This window comes from Apaloderma vittatum, unplaced genomic scaffold (genome assembly GCF_000703405.1).
Source record: "Apaloderma vittatum isolate BGI_N311 unplaced genomic scaffold, ASM70340v1 scaffold20234, whole genome shotgun sequence".
Taxonomy (NCBI): domain Eukaryota; kingdom Metazoa; phylum Chordata; class Aves; order Trogoniformes; family Trogonidae; genus Apaloderma; species Apaloderma vittatum.
This window is the reverse complement of record NW_009713453.1, coordinates 19,831-40,026: the sequence shown is the minus strand read 5'-3', so window position 1 is coordinate 40,026 and position 20,196 is coordinate 19,831. Positions and strand designations below refer to the sequence as shown.

The 20,196-nt window shown below is 46.6% G+C and overlaps 1 protein-coding gene across 1 annotated transcript; it reads right to left on the bottom strand.

Moving 5' to 3' along the window:
* Nucleotides 1-12,799: 12,799 nt before the first annotated feature.
* Nucleotides 12,800-14,183, bottom strand: LOC104273168 (fibulin-2-like; the record flags this gene model as incomplete). Its single annotated transcript, XM_009868402.1, has 1 exon — nt 12,800-14,183. A coding segment is annotated over exon 1 (1,384 nt), but the record flags the coding sequence as incomplete, so codon positions are not given.
* Nucleotides 14,184-20,196: the final 6,013 nt, after the last annotated feature.

Sequence of the window (20,196 nt, the reverse complement as noted above, 5' to 3'; positions counted from 1 at the left end):
TTAAGGTCCCTTCCAACCCTGACAATTTATGTTTCTACACATGCAGGTAGAGCCATCTCCTCACCTTCCACCAGCTGCAGACACAGACAAGCCCTGAAACTGGTCCATGGGATCTTCTCCTACTCTAGACTGGGCATAGATAAAGCCTGATGTTACCTTTCCAGTCCTACAAGAGGCACTGCTGAAGAAACCCGCACTGTACCATGAGCACTGCCAGAGCAGCAGAGAGAAGGAGATGGGTTATGGAAGCAGATAATCAGCTTTCCATTCTTGGGAGAACGCACAGACAGGGCAACACATGCCCACAGTACCAAGTGTGCCACGGGCTGCGAGGCCAGAAATATCAGTCCTCTTAAAAACCGTTGCTAACCTGCATTCCCTTTGAACTCCGCCAACGTTTGCTCCTTCTTACTTGGCATCAGCTTTGGCAATTTCGCAGGTTCTGATCTCTGGAGCGGATAGAAGCAGCAAAAGAAAAATCTCAGCAAGGTGGCAGCAAACAGCCAGCCAACACAAACAAGCTGAGTTTAGTAAAACCTCTCTAGTTGGTCTCAGGGAACAGAATCAATCGCCCTTTCAGCAGTGGGGCCTCCCCACCTTTCAGGAAATGGACTAATTCCTTAATCTTCCAACATACACGTATTTTTCTTTCTTGCCGTTAAAGAATATAAAATATGAAAGTGCTGTGAAGATTGCTTCCCTAGTACCAGGGCTCGCCTGTGTTGCAACTGCACCAAAGCAAGCCGAGAGCTGCGGTATTCTGACCCGGGAACAAACAAAGCAGAACGCAAGGACAATTCTCACACTAACCTATGTAGGAGATGGTGCCGTTACTCTAGGTTCACAGAGTAGCCAAATAATCAGTTGGTCTCTCTCTAATATCCGACAGATAGATATTAATTTACACAACTGACCATAATCCAGATACTTATGGCCAGGTGCATGATGAACACCCTGGGGGAGTCTGGATTTTTCTGATTCTCATTGGAAGCACAGCAGTGTGAATCCCACGGGCAGGGACAGGGGGAAGCACATTCATCGATCAACATCAGCTGGTTTTTTCCCCCCCCGAAGGAATGTGGTTTGTGCTGTTGGATCAGCAGGCATCAAGCCTTTCCCACCTCTTGTGGGAAGACGGGCTCCTTCACGAGCCTCAGCACCGTGTCGTGCCACGGGCTCAGTCTGGGCCATCGACCATCTCTGTGAACATCCACTACCCAGATGTTCATTTTCCGGTATTTACAAACAAAAATTACTGTAATAACATATTTGTATAATGATTGTATGGTTTATGAGGTATTTGTTTACCATAAATTAACTATAAGAGCTGGGAGTGGAATTTGAGTCTGATTTAAAAATAAAACAGAGAAATAAGTCTTTTGTTGACTGCAAAAGCAGCCTTGTGAAGCGAGACCAACTGTCCTATGTTCATGTGAGATGTAAGGAGTTCTTTCCTAAAGACAGTACTTAATTTTTAGAATTTCTAATGTTGCCCTTTAACATTTTCAAGTCATACAGGAGGAAGCAATACAGCTAAAACTAAACTAATGGGGTTAATACGGCATTAACAGGACAGGACTCAACTTTTCTTCTCTTTTTTTTCCATCCAAATGGGTTAGCTACACCTAATACCAAGGCAGTGAGAGTCCCTGCCTGTCCCAGCACAGGTTCTCGGTCATGCCACAGTACAAACCTGCTCCTCTTGTTCTCGAGGCCAAGCACAAAGGAGAAAGAGCGCACATACTACCAGGGAAATTGCTTCCCAGGGCCAGAGGCTGAGCAAGGCAAAAGTCCATATTTCAGGAACACGTGTAAAGCACATTCACTAATTCAATGCAACAACCGAAAATTCCGAGAGCAGTGCACAAGATTTTGGAAAGTCTCCATATTTCTCTCCCACCTCACTTAAAGATGGAAGCAAAACCACAACCTGCCTGTGACCACGGTCAGTCCAAGCTGACGGAAATGAAACATTAGTGTCACCTTCTAACATAGAGGCTACTCAGCACTGATGGTCACTAGACTTTTCATTTCCATGACATAAGACAACCCTTATCAACTTTGATCCAGAACCAGAAAAAGCACTGGTAATCTTTTCTTTTTCAAAGTAAAAATTCTGATAAAAATTTTATCCTTATTACACGAGACATTACTTAAGAGCATGTTATCTGCACTGAACACAGTTCTCCTTAGAGTAAATCTCTTCCAAAATCATTTGGCTCAAATACTATAGTTCTGAATCTGGAAATGAAAACTATTAGTAGTTTCATGCAAGGCGATTCCAACACAAGGAAAATTAATGTACATTGCAGAGGAAGAATTCTTGGAAAAGAGGGAGAACTATACTAATCTTCAGCTGCTTATAGGCCATAAACAAGATATTTTATAGAGGTAGCTGAGGAATTACAATTGGGTCTACTTGAGGTTTAAGGAGAAACTGCCATCAGCTGAACACTCGACAGCCAAATACTGACAGCATTTGGCAGAGCTGTTGGGTGGGTGTCAGGCTTTCCATGCCACCAAGCAGATAACGGATTGACTTAATACCCTTATCTGAAAGTCCTCCTCCTAGTGATTTCTCAGAATCGTTATTTAAAAAGCCTCCTTAAACACCATTAAACTAGCTGAAAGTTGCTCATTCTGCTGGTTCAGTACAAAGGAGCTCTTTAACCTTATGGAAAGAGTCACAAGAAATGCTCCACTGTCATTAAAAAGATACGTTTTCAAAAATGGAAATGATTTTTTAATGACAAATTTGAACGCGCGTCTTCTACAAGACCCACCCTCCCAAAAGACAACACCTGTATCAGGCACACGAGGCTCTCCTCCGCTTTCACCACTCAACCAGCTGGAGAAGACGACATGCTTTTCATTTCAGGGTTTGCTTTTCAGGAAATTCTGTTCCCCACTGAAGCAAGGTTTGCATTTCTGGAATTTCTTTTGGGTGCACCATGTGCTATCGGCACACAGTAGGTTTGGTATTAAGTACATTAAGTTACAAACCACCGACAGTAAAATATAATTCACTCGTGAGTCCCTGTAGGACGTCTCAATCAGAATACGAATACAAGCACTTTTGATGCTTCACTTGGTACAAGATGTATAACTCCACAACATTAATCAATTTAACTTGCGCTCAGAAAATGATTCCAGTAAGTAGCACATACAACGTTCTTCAAAACTCAGACAGAAACTAAAATATAAATAGTGAGAGGTGAGAAGAAAAGGAAACTGAAGTATAGCCAGATGTTCTTGTTGCAAGAGCTCATTCATTTTCTTCTCAGTTCAGCTCCTGGCATATAAGCCAGCCCCAGTCAAACTCCGGCTCCCCAGCTCCAGACGCAGCTGATGCTGCTGCTCATGGTGAGCAGGAGGAGGAGGCGAGCGCAATTGCAGCTCAGTGCCAGATCACAGCCCTTGCACGGTGCTATTCAGCTTATTACTCAAAAAAAAACCCACACCAAAAGCACCTCGGTGGGATATACTACGACTAGAACATACTGTGTAAAATTGGCTTAAAATTTCTTTGGACTATGTATGATACTCATGGAAAATACTATTTTTTTTCCCTATCTTGTACTTTCTGCCTCTTTTCAACAGTGCTCACTGATGATCCGGTCCCAAGCACTTGCCTCTTCAGTTGACTTCCCTAACGCCACCGGAGGCACGTCCTCCTCCAGCTCCTTTCCTGCGACTCTCCCAGAAGAGTTCCTTTACTGGTCCGTGACGTCTGGAGGTTGATGCTGAGCCACAAAGACCCCTCAGCCATCGCAGCAGTCAGGGGGTGCCACTCCACCTCCAACCCGCAGCCACCAGCACACCCCAGAGCGCTGACTTCAGGCTAAAGGAAACACATTCTTAACTGCAAAGCCCCAAAAAGGTGGCTCCTGGAGGGCTCCGGGACGGGGAGGAGGAGACACGCAGCAAACGAGGAGGGGGGAAGTCCACCACGAGGTCAAGTGACAGCCAAAAATAGCAGGGAAGGTCACGGCGCAGGGAAAGTAAAGGTGCAGCACAGCTGGCTAACACTGAGGAGAAGATTCAAATACTTCTTCTTGAAACAGAATTTCTTCTCAGGGACCCCAGATAAAATAAAGCTTATCCTAAGCACTTATCTTACTTGTCCTTGACATATACGCGCCCAACTCAACCTTAGTGGAAAGTTGTACAACACTGTGTACAGACCTCTCATTTGAGCAGTACCGGTCACTGGAGACGCGAGCAATAACTCGCCCTGCGAATGGTAACAATCAGGCTACGACGGTAAATTTGACGATTTTGATTATTTTTAAGACGTATATTATATACGGAGCAACAGTTAGCAAGTGCGTCAACTTTCATAACATCTTTTAGCAGTTACCAATGCAAATCCTTTCCTTTCATACAACAGTTTATACTGCTAGAAGGTTTTAAAACCAAAGATGCTGGAACCATAAACATTTATTTTAGGACTTCGTAATTCAAAACCAGGGCCAACCAGCTCCGAGCCCTTTTGAATGCAATCAGCATCCCTATGGTTCACAACAAAAAGCAACCAGCAGTCAGCAACAAGAAGGAATTATTGTTCTGTGTTTTTTCCCCAATTGCTCCGGTTTAGGGGGTCAAACAAGCCACTCCGGTGCTGGAGCAAGAGCACACAGCTCTGGGGGGCACAGCAGCTCCCCAGACCCCACCAGCCAAAGGCAGGGAAGGAGAAAAACTACCCCTGGAGGTTTGCATGTCCTGAAAATAGCACAATTGCTTCTGTTCTACATCCCTCTCTCGGACTCCGGCTTGGTGCCAACACCATCAGTGCTTTGGGCTGGGGTTTAGGACTTTTTCGGTGGCTTTGGAAGAGAGCAGGTCATCTCAGGCACAGCGCAGACAGACCAGGAATAGTCAGTAAAACATAAAACCTGCTCACACATAAGGGGATCTTTATAAAATTCCAATTACTGCTGGCTTGTTACCTAAGAATCCCTAAGAGGTAAAGGATATTGCTCGCTGTGAGGCCTGGGGTAATGAAATTACAAATCCTTTCATGAGTAAGCGTACGCTAGAAAGCTACATTTATTTGGCCTACATATTTGAAACTGTTCAAAAGGTTATTGTCTCACAAAATTTGGATCAGAAATTACTACTTACATTTGCCTTTCTCTAATAAGGAGCTATATTCAGGGTCGGTTTTAATTCCTCAGTGATCGATCAGAATACTACAAGCACTGCTGTAAAGAAGTCTCATTGAAATTCTGCTTCCTGAAGAAGTATCAAACATGCATACAAAGAAATCGCTCTCAGATACATACTATAAATAACTGGCAAACGCAGCCCCCTTGAGAAATGCAGGGAGCCCAACAGCCTTGTCTTTCCAAGTGGTTAATTAATTTGCACAAGAAAACTCCCATCTTATTTCCATAGTTTGTCTCCAGCACGTTTTAATTTCAGAATCAAGATCAAATGTTCCCGTTGCCGAGTTAATTTTTGAGAAACGATGGTGCTTACAAAACAGGTACACGGGATGGGCACCCAAAAATATTCTGATGCTGTCATAGGTTAGGTGTTCAGCTAAATCCCACGAGGGGTATCCTACGCAGACACTGCCTTTAGGGCTGGTGCCAGCAGTGCTGTGCTCCTCCGGGACAGGATGGGACAACCCAACGGTGCCCATATGCATTCCCCAGCCAGGCATGAACATTTTGCCCTAGAATCATAGAATTATAGAAAATCAAGGTTGGAAAGGACCTTAAGATCATCAAGCCCAACCTACAGCCCTACATCACCCTAACACTGAACCATCTCCTGAAGTGACCCATCCAGCCGGTTTTTAAACACGTCCAGGGATGGTGACTCCACCACCTCCCTCGGCAACCCATTCCAATGCTTCGCCATCCTTTGGGTGAAGAAGTTTTTCCTAATATCCAATCTAAACTTCCTCTGGTGAAACTTGAGCCCCCTCCCTCTTGTCCTGTTGCTATTTGCTGGGGAGAAGAGGCCAACACCCATCCTTTCCATAGTTTGGAAACTAGCTTTCAAGTAGTTGTAGAGAGTGAGAAGGCCTCCCCTCAGCCTCCTCTTCTCTAGGCTGAACAGCCCCATCTCCCTCAGCCTCTCTTAAGACCTACCCTCTAGTCTCCTAATCATTCTGGCTGCCCTTCTCTGTACCCTCTCCACTTCTTCACTCTGTACCTTCTCCACTTTTCACTTCCCTGCTTCACTTTTTCTTCAAACGCTCTCTGCACCTCCCCTTGGTGCCAACACTTCACACGATGGGTTTCCTTACAAAACCCGGCTCCAGTCAACTGTGTGAGTCACAGCCCCTGCATGGCAGGAAAAAGAGCTCAGTGTGCAAAACACACCGTCAGGGGATGGGAAACCCGACCGCGCCGCTTCATCGCGCCAGACGCTGCGAAAGAGACGTTGCTCTTCAGTGTGTGTTTAACAAAGGCAAGACTAACAAGACCTGAAGGAACACACGCCTTTGTCCCACCTCGTGCTGCACGTTGTAGCTGCCTGACAGAGATTCACAGCCCTACCTGCCAGATCACACCGGCAGGAGAAGCTGTCATCTCCACTCTATGGGCGACTCAGGAAGACAAAGAACCACCTTCCCCAACATCTCTAATTGCTGTGTGATTGGCACGTCCTGGGGTTTAAAAAGAAATCAACCCAAGATCTAAGCATTTTGCTAAGTTTTTCAGGCTTTTAAAAAGCTACATGCATCTGACTATAACAGAGTATATGGACAGTATTTAGGAAAGCATGGTGCTGAAACTTGTCATTCTGCATCCCAGGCTTGTGCTTGCACCACTTCACAGACCCTCCCATCTTTAAGAAAAGATCCTCTAAAGTACTTTCTCTGGCTGAAGATCATGAGCTCCTGGCTCAGTATACACTTACCACTTAAAATACTCTGTAAGAGTTGAGGACCATAAAAGCCTGACACAAAAGAATTTGTAACCAGGTTAATAACCCTTGATTAATATCTCCATTTTAGCAAGGATGGGTGAACAGGAGAAGGTCTGTGGTGACGAGGGCTTGGGCTTACCAGGAGGAAGAATAAAAGCTCCAGATTTGGAGCCCGCAGCTTCGAGAGGCACAACCAAAGCCCAGCCAGCTGGAAAACGGGCAGCAGCAGTCTGACCCATAGCAGGTCCCAAAATGCAAAACAGGCAAGCAGCAGTCATGCAGCAACAGGTCCAGAGAGATCAGCCAGACACAAACCATCAGCACTGACCCCAAAAGCTCACTCCTGGCTGGGGCAGGTCTGGATATTCAAGATTCAGCTGCTGCCTACATGCCTAGGCTAGGTCAGCCCTCAGATTCCACGGGCACTGGGGCCACAGCACTGGGGCAACCGAAAGAAAAGGGCTGGGAAGAGGCTGGTGCACTTGAAGCCATCAGAGGATTAGGCCCCCCCCCCATATACCATAAGTGGTATTTTTAATTTTTTTTTGCTTCTTTTTCCACCTAAACTAGCACCCGGCTACCTCAGAAGGTATGAATGCCATTTTTGGCAGAACAGACAGATCTATTTTGTGGGTCTCTCTTAATCCACTTCTTATTTTTACAGTATTTTTGCCTCCCTCTTTCATTAAGTATCCCAGCCTGCCTTATACCCACTGGCGTTATCTTCCTCTATAATCTCACTGTCTCAGAACTTGAAATACCAAGGAGAGAACCAAACGCTGTCGCCTGGGGCTGCAATTCATGCTGATTCACACTTGCTGGCCCAGGGGCTTTTTCTCCCTGCATCCCACTCTCCTGACGTTTATTTTTATTCCTCAGTTAGCCTGGCTCGAGGGCTCAAAGCTGGTTTCTTCCCCTCGCAGAGAGAACTGGGACAAAGTAGACAACATAGGATTAAGCCTCTGGTAATTTAAGTAAATGTGAAAGAGCAAGGGATGCCAAAGAATACAAAGTAATTGCAAATAGAGTTCGTGTTTCTGCTCCACCATCCACAGCGTCCTCTCACCTCCAGGGCATTTTATGGCAGTGGCAGGAGAGATGAGGGGTCGGCGTGCTTGGAAACCCTCCCTGCAGGTCTGCTTTATGGATCCTGTTCCCTGTTTGTCCTCAGCTCAGGAATTCAAGGTCATCTTTCCTCATGAGATTCAATATCAGCACATGTGCAGTAGATGGGTTGGTTGAAAACAACTACAACCTTTGAAGTTGCACGAGAGCCTCCTGGTACCTCGCTGCTGATCAGGATTCACAAGCAATAAATGCCATTCTCTCAGCCACTGATCTCGACTTGCAAACATTTACTCGATGCAATTTACTTCAGCTGGAGAGCAATTACCCTTATCTCTAGCAAAGACCATGATAAACTCCTCCGCAACTGGGGGTTTATTTATTTTTTTTTTTAAAGCAGAAAAGCACCTCCCTTCTGCAACACAGTGGTTCCAGCTCGACACAAATTGCTATTCAGTCTGCCTAACCCCCGAATGCAAATCATAAAACATTCACAATGAGGCTGTTTGCTACCTGAGCTACATTTCTCCAAGAAACAGCGCTCCGCTGGCAGAGCATAGGGAAATGGAAAAAAGCAGGGAAATCGTCAGAAAACCTGACAGGGAGATCTTTAAAGACGTTTTATTCAACCTTCCTCTGTTCAAGGCATTTTTAGGATGAGGAAATCTAGAAATTAAAACTCCCTCTGTTAGCTGCTCTTGCAGTAGGCGACGTGGCAAGATCAATGTTTGGAAAGAGACTGTATAAGGAGAATAGTCTCCATCAATCTCATCCCTTCCCTTGGTGAACGTAATTAATTTACACTTTCTCAGCTGAGTAATCACCTCTGCTTTACATTTACAGTTCCTTTAGGAATGGAGTAATTAGCATTTGCCACAGAAACTTCAGTAGGTCTGTATGTTGCTGAAGAAAGTTGCTGTTTAGTCTATAGTCAAGCTTCACGACAAGTGCGCTCATGCACCGAGTAAAAGACAAATGTTTCCATGACAAGGAGTGCTTGACGGTTGGACTTGACTGGTCCAGGAAAACTCAGAGTAGTCAAAAGAAGAGAGAAAAAAAAAAATTATTAGAAATCCCAAACCAAAGGGCAATTCATCGTCGCTGGGTGGTGCGAAATACAGTGAAATATTATGCCTCGTTGTATAAGCTTGTGTCTAACAACAGATGCTTTTAGATGCAGTTGTTTCCATCTCGAGACTGCGCAGGGCTCAGCACGCACCCTGGGGCTGCCTCGCCACTAGTGTGTGCCAGCCTCAGAGGGCACTACAGAAACACGAGCAAAAAATGAAGCGCAAAAGGAAGAAGAGAAGCAAAACATGAAATTAACCTTTCCTGAGCACCAAAATACTTCACGTTGTTTCCACCATTAGGTTACATACGAGCCGTCAGAGATTTGGGAGATGAAAACTCAGCTATGTATAAAACCAAAGTGAGATACATAAAACACAAGTCACAAAGCCAAGTTTTTAACCAAAGGCATCAGGGATCCAACCACAGCTGAGTTCTGGTGCCAGGATACAGCTAATAGGAAGAATAAACACAACAGCAATCTAACTTGGGCTGAATTTTTCGTGGCAGCAAACAGTTCCATGACACCTCATCTACATTTCTAAGCTCTAGCATCTCCCTACAGTCACAAAAACGTATCTCTCCATGATTCAGGAACATAAATAAATAAATGCATACCTAGCACTGGCACAGGTTGCCCAGAGAAGCTGTGGCAGCCCCTCCCTGCAGGCAACAAGGCTTGTGAGAGGTCTGCAAAACATGCCCTATGAAGAGCGGCTGAGGGAACTGGGTTTGTTTAGTCTGGACAAGAGGAGGCTGAGAGGAGACCTTATTGCCCTCTACAACTACCTAAAAGGAGGCTGTAGTGAGGCTGGTGCTGGTCTCTTCTCTCTAATTACTAATGACAGGACAAGGGGAAATGGCCTCAAGTTGCGTCAGGGTAAGTTTAGATTGGATATTCGGGGGAAGTTCTTTACTGAACGAGTGATGAGGCACTGGAACAGGCTGCCCAGGGAGGTGGTGGAGTCACCAACCCTGGAGGTGTTTAAAAAAAAAGTAGATCTGGCACTTGAGGCTATGGTGTAGTGGTTGGGTGTGCTGGGATGAAGGTTGGACTAGATGATCTTCAGAGGTCCCTTCCAACACCTGACATTCTGTGATTCTGTGATTCTGTGTCCAAGGACAGGTTGGACGGGGCTCAGAGCAAGCTGCTCTGGTGGGAGGTGTCCCCACGTTAAAGGCCCTTCTAACCCAAACCACTCTGTGATCCTATAAAACATATTTCCAGAAAAAAAAACCCACAAACAAACAAACAAACAAAAACCCCAAAACCCCAATTAAGATGAAATGCTAATAACCATATTGATGATTTTAAGGAAGGAATAATAAATAAAAATAAATAAAAAGCATCCTAGACCCCAGCCCAGTCTCTCTGGGCCAACCATGCGTGGCCTCTGCGAGAGCGGCAACCGCCTTCGGGGAGAGCAGGCTGTGAAACTGGGGGGGGACCGAGGCAGTTTGTACCCCACTGCTGATTCTTGAGGGGAGAAATTATTCTACCAGAATTGCTGAATAATGCCATTTTATAGTTGAAAATACACGTATGAAATTTACATTTAATTTTGCCTTCAGATGCAGAATGAAATTTTCCTTTTGAGCCTGACTAACACCTTCCCTCACCCACTATCACTGGCTCAGGAGGCACCAAAGAGACAGAAGATGTGTTTCAGTACCCAAAACATATGGATCCACTCACATGAGTCACAACCGCAGCAATTAAAGCAACAAAACAAGTGAAAATACAGCAGTTCCTAGGCACGAGCCTATCAAGGGAGATTCCTGTGTTTTGGAGAAGGTTCTGTAGATGCTTTACAGCCTGGACAGATCTGCTTCCACCAACCATTCCTGATGGGAATGCCGGGGTGGGCAGGGGACAGGCCCCAATTGCCAGCGGCCACGGGGCCACGTGCGTGGTGTCTCTTCAGCCGAGACAATCCGCAGGACACCTATCGCATCTCGCTCCCCTCCAACAGGCACCCTGACCTAACCCAGATCCGGCTCAGCCAAGCCCTTCCCAGGAATCACAGACTGGGCATCACCCAAGGAGACTCTGAACTGCAGCACAGTTAGCTCTGCTCATAAATGCTTTTCACTCCCATGTGCTTTCTTAAACCCTCTCCTTGAAACTTTCAGGACGGTCCATCCATTTTTCCTTTCTGAGAGAAAAAAATAAAATAAATTTTAAATGGATTGTTTTCAAGTTACATCAGCAAACAGGCTGTTGCATATTAGCCCTGTCTCAGACTCGATGTATTACACACAGCCTCGATGCACAGCTCAGGTCAGATTTCGTGGCAGGCTGCAACACACACAAGCTTTGCACTTCAGCTTTGCAAAGCGCTACTCAGCAGCGTAAAATTTGACTACGGATGAACTCAGTGCAGATGCTTTTTGCCACTTGCAAAGAAGGATAATCCTAGCTCACTCAGCCCTGTTTCACTCACCCTTCACACCGCAAAAGGAGCTGGAGGTAAAATACAACAGGCAGCTGTGGAAAGAAGGTAGCACGGAGGTAAGGCTTGGAGCACATTAACTATTAAATGACCTCAGATAGTCTGTGCTTTCTAACGGCGCCCCTCGGGATGGCACGTGTGCTCAGGAACGCGTTCTCATTTCAAGGCATTTGGCGAAACCGAGAAGTCAAGATTTGACTCAGGTTATAGCCACGATCACTAATTGCGAGGTCAACATTCACAATAAAAGTGTAAGTGGAGGTGAAAGCAAAAGCCTGTCATCTCCATTCATGGACTTTGTACATCTTTTGTCTGGTCAACAGTCACGAGGTGCTGTTTGTGCCGGGACCTAGAGATTCAGCTCTAAACCTGCTCTCCTCCCACCTCCCTTTAACTCCTTGAGGTAGATGGACAGACAGCTCAAGATGTTCAGAGGCTACCTAGATAACCCAGGAAGAAATATCACTGCCTAGGGAGTAATCAGTATTCTGTACTCAGATTTCATCTGAGTCTCAGGAGAACGTTTTGTGCCCCATCCTGAAAAAGGAAACGTTACTCTTGATTTGAGGAAAAATGAACTGGAAATAGGAGCTGTACATGTGCTAATTGGCAGCGATGAAGTTTGCATTCATTACAGTAATGAGCATTGCATAAAGCACATTATCAACATTCACTGCAGATGTCAAGAGGAATCCAGAGGCAGAGAGGAAACACGCACGCTTGCCACAGCTGATCATAAACATCGTAAACTTCCAGCCCCCCAAGAACACAAAGCAAGGGGCAGTCCTATTTCTCCTTACTAGTCCTGAAGAGCATTTAAGTCTATCTATCAAATTCTTGTCCTAAACAAGCCTAGACAACCTTCCAACCATAGGATAAATATTACAACAAGCGCTGTAAATATTTTCATAATAGAAGCACAACTGTTACACTTCCTCCCCAGCATAAAAGCTACAAACGTGATTACATTCAGTTGGTAACTGGAGGATCCAAGCAGATAACTAATTAAATCCTTTTGTGTAGAGTAACATGTTTCTAACAACACATGAGGAATTAAAAGCAGGGAATGGAAGGAAAGGGTTGGAGTTTAACAATTCAACGTGTGAAATATGAGTCAAAATACCAGAAAACACCATCCACCATCTGCGAAATCAAAGCAAGGTAGCAATAGCGACGCGGTATCAAATGAAACGCAAACCATCTCCTGACAGAAGGTAACTGGGGATTTGCTTGATTTCACGCCCACGTGGAGCAATGCGAAGAAGGAACAGTGGATACACACCAACGTTATTATGAGTAAACGTTCTCTAGACATCTACAGTTCTTACCTTCTGGTAACCTGGGGTTAGCGTGAATGGAGTTGGGGTCCCCGTCTTCCTCAGGATGGTAGCGATAAAGCGTCTGTGACTGCTTCTGGGACGACTGACTACGGTCTTCCTTGAGAGCAACAGGCGGAGAGGTTGTGGCACTGAACTTGACCTTGGGGAAAGTGTTTCCCTCCTGCGTTTCATGGGAAGACTTGGACCAACTCGGCTCTGTTAAATTCACCTCTTGGGAGCCCAGATACATGCTGTTCCCTGGGTCTTCCTTTCTGGCATGCTTTTTCATTTTAGAGTGGGGGGCTTTTTCCGGCTCATGCCTCTCTTTGTCCCCTTGCTTCCCCCTTGGCCTCCTCTCCAGTTCCTCCGGGCGCTTGGGTGTCGCTGTGGTGGCTGTCGTGTGCTCCGGAGAAGCACCGGTGGTTACTGGGGCTTCCTTATGCAGCCTTTGCTGGAGCGACGCTGCAGTGGTGCGGGCCACCCTCTTTCTTTCACTTCTTTCTGTGGCACTGCGAATTTCAGAGGGGACTTTAGGTGCTGGCGTGGTGAGCGGCGCAGCCATTTCCTCGGTGTACGGATCAGTCGGAGCCGAAGCTGAAGGAGCAACGCTGGCCGGCAGGTAGTCATAGTCCTCGCTTTGCTCCTGGCTGATGCTCTCTTGTTCTAGGTGGGACGAGTAACTCCTGTATTTTTTTGGAGACTCCACCTGGGTGTTGTCCCCTTCTGGTGCCTCCTGGTCGTAGCTGTAGGGATCATCGTAGTGCCTCTCCGGTTCACCGTCTTCAGCATCAATCGGGCTCACAGTGTTTAAGGCAAAGGCGTTGCAGTCCGGCAGCTGGTAGCACATCAGCTCCCCACCAGCGTTGGGGCAATGGCAAACCTTGCAGGGGGGCATGTGGAAGGTGTGTCCCGCTACGTACTTCTGCCCTTCGTGGAGACAACCTATTCTCCCGCACTGAGGACACCCGTCAGCTGGCACCACCGCGTCGATGCAGTTTGGGGGCAGCTCCGGGCACAGCATGAACTGGCAGCTGATCTTGCCTCCCCCCTTGGGGCACGAGCACTCGGTGCTGCCAAAGTCCACGAAGTAAGACTGCCCTTCGGGCACTTTGCCGTTGATGAAGCCCACGTTGACGCAGTCGTAGTACTGGTAGCCCTCGCACGTGCAGCCGTGCTGCAGGCACGTGGCGCAGCACTCACCGGGCTCCAGCACGTCCTCGATGCAGTTGTCGAGGGGCTGGCACTCGGCACCCGTGCAGTCCCTCTGCCCGTGGGAAGCGCCGCTCCACAGCAGCACGAGGAGGACGGCAGCCAAACCACTCCACTGCCAGCTCCGGTGCCCGGCCATAGTCGTCTTCCTCAATAAGTTCAGCTCCAGTGCAAACTTGCACATTTAAGGTTGGGTTGGGCTTTGTGTTGGGTCTTTTTTATTTTTTTTTTCCCTAGAAGGTTGTAGATTTGGCTCCGGATCTGCAGTGTTTTCCCAAGTTACCTTTCCTCATAGATCCTAGAGTTATGAAAGAAAACTCTGTTAAAGACTATACTCAGCACATATCCTGTTAGACATTAGAGGTCTTTAAAAGTTGGGACAAAATCCAACATCTGGAAACCTAAGTGCAAAATTAATCATAATGTCTTCCAAGCATTGTAGGCACAGAGTTTGGAGTTGCATGCTCCCCCCTCATTTTGAAAGAAAGGAAAAGGAGAAAAAAAAAAAAAAGGGAAAAAAAAAAAAGGTTGTGACTGTTCTCTTTTGAATCAGTTCACAAAATGTATATATATTTCAATAAAAAGAAAGCCTTTGTAGTTCAATGCCTTTTTGTTAATCTCTCTAGCTAAAAAGAGATTTTTCTGGCAGATAGTAAGCAAATACACAGTTCTTTCTCTGCAGATGTAACTTTAAGATAATTATTCTTTATATTTTAATTACAAAAGACTCAAATCTTAAAGATTTCTCTTAGACAAAACTTAACCCTGAGACGTGAGAATTTGTCTGCACACACGTTAACTTAAAACAAGAGGAGGGAGTTTTCTGCCTCTTTCCCCAACTTTGCAATCTATTGTACTTCAGTCTTCAGCGTTAACAGATACTTTTCTTGCCCCAGCAGGGCTAAAATAGAACTTCTTTGTATACTGTGGTTACTGTGTGGTTAAACATCCTATTAACTATCCTGTAATACATATTAGAGGCCGGATCCTCAGCTCAGAGAAGCTGGCACAGCTCCACAGCAGGGCTGGAGTGCACAGAGGGACAGATTCTGACTTCAGTAGATAAACTGCACACATTTACACCAACCGAGGGTATTCCCCCAGTGGCAACTACTTCTGTTAGTTTTGACACCACCACTGGTAACACTTTACTGTGAATAACTTCACAGTGAATAGAAAAAACCAAATAAGCGCATGCATATATATTTATCCATTAAAACGAATATGCGTAACAGCACTTTGTCAAAACGCGTTGAGGGAGACGGCATCGCGTTTTAGTTGCTAAACCACAAAATCTGACCACAGAAAAGTTTAAGAGATAAAGTCAATCAGCTGTCGTCCTCAATGGCAAACGCATGCTCGAAAAGCTACGCGACTAACGCGGAAGAGTAGTTAAAACGGAAAAAAGTTTGCCTATAGAATTTTATAGAATTAGCAATCTGATTATTTTCCCAGAACCCCTCCCATCATCATCAAAAAATAAAGACCCTAAAACATTTATCTGGGGGATAAAATACCGTCACACCACCAAGAACAATAAGCCACACACGCAACGGGAACCCTGCCAGAAAATCCATTCAGAAAGATTACTGCTCCCATTCAAACCGGGCTCCCAACAACTCGGCTTCGGCACTGCTGGAACGTGGCCAGGCCCTGGGAAAAGCGTGCCTGTTCTGATAAGATATGGACAAACTGTGCTAAGAATTTCCACAGTTCTGCCCCGGAATTCGAATTACTTCAGTACGTTGTACAGAGATATAATTCTTACAAACATAGGTTTGCTGCTACTAATTCGAGTACGTTAGTTGAGTGTGCTAAGTGAAGGAAAAAATAAAATTGTCAGAAAGCGTAATAACGGCTTGGAAGAACCTCACTTTTTCAGAGCTGCTCTCCAAATTAGGATAATGGCGCACGAAGGAGAATTTTCAATATGTGGTGCTGCAACTAATTCTTCCGACTCCAGCTTAGAATTTGATGATTTATCCTACTTTCCACAGCTTTCCCAAGTAATCCAAATTTGTAATTACTACATAGCTGGAGCTAGGAAATAATGAAGGAAGGACGATTACAGATAAGCTGCTTCTGCAAGGGTCCCATGGCAGGATTTTGCCACCATCTTCCCCCTCTGGTACCTCCTGGCTTGTGGCGTTTCAGTGCATGGAAGCCCCTTGGTCAAACTCAGGGCATAGCTCTGCCCTGGCCTCCCAGGCTCAGGAAGCCCCAGGACCCCAACGTGGGACACCTGGGTGTCACCACTCCAAGTGTGGCCAACCCCTGCGGGCACAGCATCGCCTCGGTCATCAGCACCTGCAGGTCACCTAAAGGGCAAGCGTGAGCCCATCGCCCACTTTATGCCACAACTGCTCATGGTCAACTCCGGCTGTCCCGGTGCAGCACAGCCCGACAGGAAATGGTGACGACAGGAGCAGGACAGCCCTGTCACCAGGGTCTGCCAGCCCTGCTCCTACGTTCAGGATTCCCAAAAACGTGCACTCACTGCTCAAGCATAAATGTGAACTCCCAACCAGAAACCCTCAAACTACCTGGCACCCTGAAGCAAGAAGCAGAAAGCCAGTCATAATCTATACCTGGCACGGCTAGAGGCTCAAGTACAGCTCAGGGCTTATCACTGGAATGGAGCTGCTTGACTGCCCTCCCCTGTACAGTTACCTCGTCCCCTCTCATGCACACCCCCTTTCTGTCCAAGGGTTTGTCTGCTTGTGCAGGTCACCTCCAGTTTTTCCTCTGTTCCTCTCCTCGCTCCCCTGCCTCTCGCCCACAGAGAGGCTCAGAGAGCTCGCAGCAAGCCCTCTCCCCATCTCTCACCCTTTCTGCTCCACTTCTCGTTCAGTTCCTCCATACCCTTTCCTCTTTTGACCGCTTCCACATCCCTCAACACTCCGTGTCGTGAGCTACCAACCGCAACCCGACACGTCTGAAACCCTTCTGTCAATGACACCGCAAACCTTCCTCATCCTGAAGCTCACTGTCTCCTTGTTTCTGGCTGTACTCCGTGATCTCAAAGGTCTTTTCTGACCTAAACGATCCTATGATTCAATGGTGCAACGATCTCAACAAAAGAATCTCTTGTTCCTTTAAACCCCTGTATTTTCCCTGTGCTTCCTCCATCTGTTTCACAAGGCCATCACTTCCACCACCACTACCACCCCATAAACTTGCATATCAAAAAAAGTCTCCACTGCAGCCACAGTTTTGAGTGAAGCGCACAGCCACAACTACCGAGCCCTGCTGAGAAAACACATCCCTCCAAACAGAGAGCGTGTGTGCTCCTGCCAGCCCACGCCGCTGATGTGCAACTGCCTCTGGATCCGTGCCCTTCCCCAACGCCGAAACGATGCTCCAGAGACGGCAGCTAATTACTTCGTAACAGCATCAAAAGCTGGAGCTGTGAAAGAAAGGTGTCTCTACCAATAGGGTAAAAAAAAAAAAAAAAAAAAAAGAAGAAGAAAAAAAAAAAGGCACTTAAACGAGCATCAGGTCTTTTTACTCTCAGCTCTGCACCTCACCCACTCTTACCAATGTCACTGACTTTCTCTGTGCAGTCGGGTGAGATGTCACAACAAATTAAGCCCAGCACATCTAAAATAAAGGTTTCCTCTGTTGAAAGCTTTAAGGAGCTATACAGCAAGACAACACAAGTGTCACCCCAGCCCTCATGTCTCGTTTCGTGATCTGGGAGGCTTCGATGTATGTCCTTTGGGGAGTTTTCTAACCTGCTGTGCTGCACACCCTGCTCTCCTCCGGTTCCAGTGCTAGCCCTGTTGGCTTTAGTGGGGTCGTACTGGGCCACTATGAAAGTAGCTGTTGTCAGTCCTGTGCACACAGCGTGTCCTCAGAAAGCATGAGTTTCCCTTCAAGGGACAGACAACGCTCTGGACCAGGACAAAGTCCCTCCAAGTCAACAGAGGTAAACCTGTGAGTAAACAGAGGATAGTCAGACCTCAGAGGAGTTCCTCACTCCTCAATTTCTTTTATAAAAAGAATTCCTAGGAAATGCAAAGATGAGACACCTTATGGAAAGCCAGCTTGAGGAAGTAAGGGTCCAAACGCACATGAACTACAGACACATATCTTCACAGAAAAGGAAATGAGAATGCTTCACATGATGAAACCGGTATCTGTGTGACAGGACGTCCAAGGCTAACAGCAGCAGCCATCAAAATTGTATCCAGCACTGGCTGAAAAACATCACATCCCTGTCTCCTGGCAGAGGAAGCAGGTAGAGCAAAACAAGATTTCGAAAAGCTTACTTCAATTCAACTGGAGGCCAAAAAGTTATAAATTCTGACACTTTTGCAAAACAATATGGTCGGAGTGATTTACTTCAATCAAAGCCATAACATAAAGTCAAAAGGAAGAACGTTGATTAAAACAGTTCAGCTGCTGGGAAATGTTGATGAAACCAGCGTGTTCCCACAGAAGATCTAGGTATTTCAAATGTGCAACTTCTTTAAATTAAGAGGAGGATTTTATTGGGAGATTCTTTTTCCAGATGGTTTCACTTCAGTGCCGAACAAGAAAGCTAACTCTAGGTAAGCAGAGGTGACAGGAGAAACCTTCCTTCAAAGCCTTCACATAAACACCATCTTTCCGTATGAAGGTTGCCCCAGAGATGGCAGAACAGCTGCAGAAGGTGTGAGGAGATACTGCAGGATCCAGAGAATCACAGAATAAAAAGAGGCAGCCATTCCTAAACAAAACACAATAAATAGAATAAGCCCAGCCCACCGCAGAGGGCAACACTCGCACGAAAACCCACCGGCTCCCAGCTTTGAAGACGTACCTGCAGTTCCACCAGCTGCAAACAGGTTTAGACGGAACAATTCTGTTCTCTGAGCTACCCCTCCATTCCTCACTAAGCTGCCCCTTTCGAGGATAGTAAAAATGGAAATGTGGTTTCGATACACGCCTTCTCCTTTGCGGCAGCATGCAGATGCATGCCTGACACGAGAGCAGAACATGGGGTTAGCTCCGGAGCTCGTTCACGGACTGACACCCGGGTTCAATGCGCACAAAGAATAAAGCCTGTCTGTGCGCTAAGCTCTGGGGAAGCGAATGCAGCGGCGGCCCTCGCCACCACAAAGCAACCTCCTCAACCTGCAGAGTGACCACGAATGGTGCCACTGGTCTCCCAGTGCTGCCCAGGCTCTCCAGGCTCAGGCTGTGCATAACCACGGACCAAGCACAGCCCCGGTCTGTGATGCTGACCCTCTTCTCTACCACACGGGTGGAAATGTGGCAAAAAGCACGTGGCCGCGGGCCGAAGCACACGTGCGTGCCCCCACCGAACGAAGGGCTGCGTTTCACCAGTCCGTGTATTTTAGCAGCTCTCCTCGGCGGCGGCTGCCAGCAGCTCTTCAATGGCTGCGGTCACAGCTTGGGCTAAGGAAGGAAGAAGGGAGGGGACGGAAGGAAATATCAATTTAATAAACAATCCCTTTTACACGCGAGAGAAAACGGAAATTTGAGAGACATCTTTCTTGTATGAAAAGCAGAAAAATTTTAAAAAAAAAAAAAAACCCAAACCACCCTAAGGTTAAGGTCGGCAACTCCTGCTGTGGCCGTGCCAGCCGGCGGATTAGCTCTTCCTCTCCCACCCTCTCGATCCGGAAACTTGTGACCGCACCAAGCGCTGGAAGGGATTGCTGCTGGCCGCTCCCAGCCCACCGCAGGGTCGCTCCCGCGCTCTCACCAGTCAGGTGAAGGAGAAGTGGAGGAGGGTTTCCTCCACTGCTCTTACGCAACGTACAGCGCACGGAGCCAGCCCTCGTTTCTGCCCACTAATCAGTGAAATGGCCAAAGCCAGCCTGCTCGTTCAGGCTGGGGAGAAATAGGTGGAGGGGTAGAATAAACCCCAGTGCAAATCCAAATTCGATGAGCTGCTTTTTTTGGTTTTTTATTGAAAGAAAAGCACGAGATGCTTAGTCACTTCAGCATTGTCAACACTCCAGTTCTTGGCAAAACCAGTCTGTTTTCAGGAGTCATAGCTTTTGCAGGCGGTTTTTCCTTCCAGGCTTTATTTTCAATGAGAAATCATTTACTGTTAACCCTATTCTCATGGAAAAGTTTAAAAACCGGACATTTGGGAGTCTGGGGGATCATTACTTAATTCAACAGAGGACTCGAGGGGGACAAACAAGAAGCAAGCAGCGTGGGGGTCCAACCTCACAGAGTTT